We start from the raw sequence: 7,892 nt of genomic DNA, 5'->3' as shown, positions 1-7,892 counted from the left end.
TGGCTAAAGAAGTTGCGATACATATATACAATGGAATATTAGTCTTCCGTAAGAAGAGATGAAATACTGCCATTTACAACAACATGGATGGACCTTGAGATAATCATGCTATGCGAAATAAGCCAGACAGAAAAAGTTGAAAATCACATGATATCACTTATATGTGCGATATAAACCTAAAAGCAACAAATGAATAGGACAAACAAACAGAGACTCACGGACATGGACAATGGACTAGTGGTCACCAGACAGGAGGTGGAAAACAAAAAAATAAACGCTAAAAATAAATAAATAAATTTATTAATAATAAATAAAGAAATAAATAAATGGAAGTCAAAAAAAACAAAGATGATATTAAAGAGATGTTGTTAGGCAGCATGTGCCTAGGTGTTAGTTCAATATAGAGAGGAAAAGAGGAGAGAGCGGAAGAGGGCACAGCAGAGGTTCTGGGGCACTTATAACATTCTTTTTCTTCATCTGGATTAACAGGTATGTTCAATTTGAGGAAATTCAACAAGAAGTATTTTTTTTTTATCTGTGCCCTTTTTTGTATGCATTTTTGTAATTCAATTTAAAAAGTGAACCTCAGGAGCTAATATATGCATTTGGTGCCTCAGACTCATGATGGGGAGGTTCTTGTGAATGATGGGTGTCGCCATGCTGCTCTCCCCTTGACAGTATGCTGAATTGAACTGTGGTTCCTTGCAGGAGATGATTATAGTTTAAGTACAACAAATACAGCCAATGGAATGTTGTTCTTCTATTTCAGTTTTCTAATTCTCAAGACGAGGAAGAGATTGATATGGATACTGTTCATGATAGCCAGGCATTCATTTCCCATCATTTGAACATGCTTGAAAGGCCATCAACTCCAGGGCTCTTTAAACATCGACCAGTTAGCTTCCAGTCTGCTTTAATACCCCAGCACTCACCAGGCTGTGATGGCACACCTGCCACAAAACCACAGTGGAGTATGGAACTTACTCGGAAGTGAACAGGTAAAGAACAATCACCTTTGGAGATGCATATGCATCAAGTTGTGACAACTCCACTCTCAGTGTTTTCTAAGGAATCTACATCCTCCAAACACAGTGACCACCATTACCACCACCACCATGAGCACAAGAAAAAGAAGAAGCACAAACATAAGCATAAGCATAAGCATAAGCACAAGCATGATAGTAAAGAAAAGAACAAGGAGCCTTTCACTTTCTCCAGCTCCGCCAGCGGCAGGTCTATCTGTTCTCCTCTTTCAGACTAAAAGGCTGAGGAGACTTTTCCCTCAGAATTCAGAAGGAAATACATAAGGAAAGCTTTGTCATCTGTAGAAAGTGATGAAAAGGGAAAAAAGTTGCCTCTCACAGAAATTCAGAATTCATTTAAGTTCTAAACATTTGATTTACATTATTTATACAATTGAGATGTAATTAGGAAAAAGTTTCATAGCTCTGAATGGACCATTTCATCCCATTTTCTCCTTAAAACACACACACACACACATACACACACACACACACACACACACACACAGCGAATCTCTTTTCATAAAGGCCCTCTTACCCATTGGTAGTCCCCACTCATATCATGGTCTCTGTGTGTACTGCCAAGGTCAATTATGTTACAAAGCCTTTGATGCATGTTATCAGGCAAAATTATGTTTTAAACAGAAACCACTGCCAAATCTGTGGTTAAACCACTATTTCCAGGGATATATTATATTGTATAACACCATTTGGAACTACTGAAGACGACAAAGCCTTTTCTATAGGAATTGTCTCTCAAGTGATTTTTTTTTACAACATAGAAACTTTCTTTTAAACATAGAAACTAAGTATTAGAATTTCAAAATTTGTAAACAAGAGTACATATTTTCTTTTGCCCTAAAATACTGAAATTTTTGGAAGCAGCTTTTTTAAAAAAATTGAATAACTTTTGGTAATGCATTCAGCTATTATGATGTTGGAATTTAATGGAACTATCAAATCCGCAGTTCTCAAATCAAGATGTTTAAATTATAGGGGTTTTTTTCATTAAGTATAAATGAATATATTCACAAATGAATATGTTTGCTAAATGTGGACAATTTACACAGTCAACACATTCTAAAGTTATTTCTATATCACACAAATTATAGTACCTTAAAAAGGTGTTTACATACTATTTATTAATTTGGACATAGACAATTTGGCCCTCATATGAGTACACCATAAGTATTTAAAAACATGAAACATTTTGGTGTTATACTTCAATAGTTTGTATGTTCATTTGTTATTGTTTTTATTTCTGAATTTGCCATGCGCTTTATTGTTTGTTTAAAAATGTTCTTCATACCCGTTGTGTTTTTATCATTTTCCTTATCGTTAGGAAGTTTAGGAGATACTTTTTCCAAGAATAGGTATTTCAAAAGGATTCAATAATGTTAGATTTTAAAATATACTTTTATTTGCATTTAACTTATCTAATAAATAACTTTTTAAATTGGAAAAAAGAAAGAAAGAAATACAGCCAAGGAAATACCTGGTGTAATGATTCTGGGGCTGCAATGCCAAAGAAAAGGAGGCAGTAGTATAGGGAAATAAGAGGGAAAAGGAAAGCAGATAAGGCAGAGAAAGAAATGAGAATGTAAGAGGTCAATTGATACGAAGCCCTTTAAACAGAATCCACTGAAAAAATACTGAGTATTTATTCTTTTTTTACTTTAGCTACAGAAACAAGATAGATTAAAAAATAGCTTAAGACATAAGATGAAGCAACATTAAGATCTTATATACCTATAATGTTATCCAATTAACATAATTATTAGTATGCACAGCATACCCTGGGGCATGTATTCTAAGCCAGAACCTTACTGAAATCAGTTAATTGCCACCTTCTCGATGTTTCCATGTCATATCGTTTATTCCTTAAGCATTATCACTCATCACACTGTACCAAAATTATTTGATTGTCATCCTCACTCATCTTCTAGAGGGCAAGGAATTGTTCTATTCATCTCCAAATAGCCAAGGCATAGCATATGCTTGAACCTTTGAGTAATTGCTCTAGAAATATTTGTTGAATTAAATGAATGAATTTAATGCACATGGAATTGTTAACTATTTGTGCATATAAAATCTTCAATAAAAAATAAATCCTTCAGTTGTTTAATTGTTAAACAATTATTAGCAACAAACAATTGCTAATTTATTGTTTCATTTGATCATCAAAATTAGTTCCTTAATTTGAATTTCTTAATGTGAATTTATTAATTTATTTGAGCATCACAACAGCCTTGCATGTCACAAAAAGGTCATCATCATTAAAATATCCATTTTACAAATGAAGAGGCTAAGTTTATAACATATAAAAACCATTTACTGGATGCTCTACAGGTAGTATGAGAGCCAGATCTGGAATCTAGGCTTTTAATTTTTCATTCAGGTAATTTCCTCTAAACAACTAGCAATTTGGTAGCAAAAAGTCATTCTACAGATTAGTCTAGGGAGTTTTAACTTGGCTTCTTGGCTTCCTTCTTTGGCAATGTCATTCTGCTACTCCTCATGCTCTACCTTCACCTCCCCTGCCCCTACTTCATCACAGAAAAGAAAGGTTGTATCACATTGGTATAATATTTTATCTATTTGTAAATTCATTTAGGCATTTCTTATTCCCTCTACAGAGAGTCCTCTATATATAAAGGTTTGACTTAATGATTTTTCGACTTTATGATGATGCAAACGTGATATGCTTTCCACAGAAACTGGAATTACTCCCAATTTTGAATTTTGAACTTTTTCTGGGCTAGCAATATGCAGTATGATACTCTGGTGATGTTGTGCAGGCCCCCAGTCAGCCTTGAGATCACAAGGGTAAACAACGGACACTCTACAGTGTATTGTGTTGCCAGCGTTGGTTTTTGGGTTTTTTTTTTTTTTAGTTTAATACTTCAAATATTCTTCAGGCTCAGTGTGCTTTCAGCTATGTATGTTAATGCTGAATACCCCTACGACCATTCTGTTTTCACCTTCAGTACAGTATTCAATAAATTACATGAGATATTCAACACTTTATTATAAAATAGGCTTTGTGTTAGATGATTTTGCCCAACTGTAGGCTAATATAAATGTCCTGAGCACATTTAAGGTAGGCTAGGCTAAGCTATGATGTTCAGTAGGTGTACGCAATGCACTTTCGACTTAATGATAGTTTCAACTTACAATGGGTTTATTGGGACAAAACTCCATCATAAATCCAGGGAAATCTCTATATGTACAGTTCTTGAATATCTCCTTTGAACCAGTTGAAACTGCTTCTTACTGTAACTTTACTGATTCCTTCATTAATTCATAATTTCAATACAATCTTTGATGTGTTCATTATATATTTGTAAAAGAATCATTTTACCTTTTCTGAAAATTCTTCTTAAATAATGGATATTTTCTCAAAAACATACGAATAAAAGCTTCTTCAGGAAATTATGCCATTTTTGCTGATCTACAACTTACAGTCTAAGTAAAAAATGTGCTTTCTCTGCAAACACCGCTTCAAGACCTAATTACTCTAACAAGTTCAAAGACCTGCCTTTTCTGTGCCCCAGTGGAGGAAACAAATGACTTTAATTTGTCAGATATGAGGGACAAGGTAGACACAGACAGCAGAGTTGAAAAACTTTCGATTTTCATTTCTGCCCAGGAGACTCATGGTATAGAAAGAGTTGTCTTAATTCCTAGATGTAAGATAAGAAGTGTCTCTCTTTCTCCCTAGGTTTCTCATCTCCCCTCCCTTACTCAAAAGGGTGAGATTTGGGGAGTCATATTCCTATCAATTACCAATTCTATAGTCTCTTATATCTGAACCACAGCAGGTGAGAAGTGACCACTGGGAAAGGGACCAAATTCTCACACACCACCCAGCATATACGAATAAAGACATTGTTCTGACCTCTGCAAGCATAGGTCATTGTAGGCGTCATCATCTTTATCCTAATTTATAATCACTCATAACTTGTTACAAACTTTTCAGCCTCCTGTGTAGAAAGATGGGCTTTGGAACAGGTGGTAAAGGGAACTGATCCTCCCAGCACTGTCACTGGCTCATTATGTAATTTTGGAGCTTTGATTCTTTATCTGTAAGAACAAGATCAGGGCTACTGAACATATTAAATGAGATAAGTAAGATAACATATACAAAAGCTCTGTGCAAAGTAATTGCTCTGTAAAAGTTAGTTTCAGTCGCTCGACTTCTCAGTTTCCTTAGGTTTAGTGGGAACAATAATGGTACCTACCTCATAGGGTTCTTGTGAACTCGAGTTAAATGTAAGAACAGTCCCTGACAATACTTAACAAATGTTAGCTATTGGTATTATTAATGTAAGCTCCACGAGGGGGCGTGCGCACATTTTAAACATCTTTTCGTCTCCCACAGAGCCTAGCACCGTGCACCCAGCACACGAAATGTTTGCGAGATATTTGCGAACAGAAGAATCTTCTGACCCGCCCCCCGCAGTATGCACCACAGGTGTGTTTGAGAATAGGCCTGCCTCAGTCCGGAACCGAAAGCTCGGGATGCTGACGCGCCGGAGCTCCTTCGCGCTTGGACGCGGGCCGCGGAAGTGGAGAGGGCGGGGTCTGCGCTGAGGGGCAAAATCCGCTGCGTAGCAAAGATGCTGCTGGACTTGTCGGAGGAGCATAAGGAGCACCTGGCCTTCCTGCCGCAAGTGGACTGCGCGGGTTAGGGGACGCGGCAGCGGAGCTGGTGTTCTGTGGTATGGGGAGGGGTGGGGGAGCGCCCAGCGCTCATAATCTCCTGGCTTCCGTTGCAGTGGTCGCCGAGTTTGGGCGGATTGCGGTGGAGTTCCTGAGGCGAGGCTCGAACCCCAAGATCTACGATGGCGCAGCTAGTAAGAAGGGAAGGGGCGCGGCCCTACAAGCTGTGCTGGGAAAGTGCTAGCTATTCTCTGTCGTCCTGGAGAGAAAGGAGTTATTGCGACTTCGAGGGTCTTGTTGACATTGTGGTAGAATAAAACCAGAAGGGCTCTTCAGTCGGGGCTCAAATCTTGCCTGTCCTTAAATGGCTGTGAGATAAAAAGCTTCTGTTTTAAAGCATCTCTTAAGCTGGCTTCCTCCAGTGTAAAACAGACACGATACCATCTGTAGAGATACTATAAAGCTTAAACGCACCAAAGTGTGTGGAATAGCCAGGTGAGCCGCAAGTATCATGCAAGTGTTTGGTTGTTATTAGTTGTTCACACATCTACTTTTGATGAAATATTGGTACTCCCCCTCCTTGGTTGGACGAAGGGCAGTGTTTGAGATTAAGTCAGTCCCTGTTGAGTTCCTCTTCTGCCAGGCTTGAAGGAGTTGCGTATTCAATAGAGAGACCATACGCCCAGTACTAGTCTCCAGGGGTGTGTTTTGTAAAGAAAGTTACGTGTCTGGAAATACTAAACGCATGTGGCTGAGAGTGGAGAAGGAACACGAGGCTATTACCAACTCATTATTTTTAATTGCAGTGTTAGAAAACATGAAATAATGGATAATACTTATTCTTAAATAAGAGTTTGAATAAAAGGATAAATATCACACAATAATTTATTTGTTAAATTTTCCTTTTTCTCAGGAAAACTCAATGTGAGTAGTGACACTGTCCAGCATGGTGTGGAAGGATTAACATATCTCCTCACTGAAAGCTCAAAGCTAATGGTAAGAGTTTCTTTGCACTCTTTTGTATTACCCAGACCTTCAGGTCACGTATAATCTACATCATAGTCCTGACAGGTACCTGCTTATTTCAGTATTGTTAATACATTCTAATTGACTTGGTGAAGCCATACCTAAACAATATGACTATAACGTGATCTGCTGGCATGAATACCTCATGTTAGTGTAATTAGAATTGCCTCTAATTCTGTAGGTTATTGACCTATATATCTAGTATGTATCCTAAGAAGAGGGAGAATTAAATGATTTACTTTTCTTATATATTGGCAGTATCTGGATTGATGGAAAATAGGAGAGAAAATTGCATTTTTGACAATTCTTTTTATACTTTAAAATTTTTATGTATCAGGCTCAGATTTTGGAATAGTAGGCAAGAGTTGCCTTTAAGGAGTGTTGTTTCTTTTACTGGACAGAAAGGAATTAGGGAATATCATATTCTCTTGTGTCTATCAAGTATTTTGTTTTATTTTATTTTTAATTAAGGTTATTGGGGTAAAATTGGTTAATACGATTATATAATTTTCAGGTGTACATTATAATTTGACATCTGTATATTCTATTGTGTGTTTACTACCCAAAGTCTCGTTTCCTTCAGCTACCATATATTTGATCCCCTTTACCCACTTCATCCTTCCCCTACCTTCATATATTTAACCCCCTTTACCCCATCAACCTCCCCCCTCCTCACCTATCCCCTACGCTATGGTAACTACTAGTCCGTTATCCATGTCCGTGAGTCTCTGTTTGTTTGTCCTATTCATTTGTTGCTTTTAGGTTTATATCGCACATATAAGTGATATCATGTGATTTTCAACTTTTTCTGTCTGGCTTATTTCGCATAGCATGATTATCTCGAGGTCCATCCATGTTGTTGTAAATGGCAGTATTTCATCTCTTCTTACGGAAGACTAATATTCCATTGTATATATGTATCGCAACTTCTTTAGCCAATCATCTATTATAAGACACTTCGATTGCTTCCATGTCTTGGCCACTGTGAATAATGCTGCTGTGAACATCAGTGTGCAAATATATTTACGGATATGAATTTTCAAGTCTTTGGGGTAAATACCCAGTAGAGGGATTGCTGGATTATATGGTAGGTCAATTCTTAGTTTTTTGAGGAACCTCCATACTGTTTTCCATAGTGGCTGTACCAGTTTGCAGTCCCACCAGCAGTGTATGAGGGTTCCT

The 7,892-nt window shown here is 37.3% G+C and overlaps 1 protein-coding gene across 3 annotated transcripts in view; it reads left to right on the top strand.

The window, feature by feature from the left end:
* Positions 1-5,560: 5,560 nt before the first annotated feature.
* The window catches only part of COMMD2 (COMM domain containing 2), a 49,638-nt gene continuing 47,306 nt past the window's right edge, over positions 5,561-7,892 (top strand). For all 3 annotated transcript variants that reach the window (XM_023526283.1, XM_023526284.1, XM_011385808.2), the window contains exons 1-3: positions 5,561-5,708; positions 5,801-5,878; positions 6,598-6,680. In XM_023526283.1, coding sequence (XP_023382051.1) covers positions 5,642-5,708; positions 5,801-5,878; positions 6,598-6,680 — 228 coding nt within the window. In that variant the 5' untranslated portion in view covers positions 5,561-5,641. The remainder of the gene's footprint in view (positions 5,709-5,800; positions 5,879-6,597; positions 6,681-7,892) is intronic.

Source organism: Pteropus vampyrus, unplaced genomic scaffold (assembly GCF_000151845.1).
Source record: "Pteropus vampyrus isolate Shadow unplaced genomic scaffold, Pvam_2.0 Scaffold814, whole genome shotgun sequence".
In the NCBI taxonomy this organism is placed as follows: domain Eukaryota; kingdom Metazoa; phylum Chordata; class Mammalia; order Chiroptera; family Pteropodidae; genus Pteropus; species Pteropus vampyrus.
The sequence above is the reverse complement of the archived record's forward strand: the minus strand, read 5'-3'. Positions and strand labels throughout refer to the sequence as shown.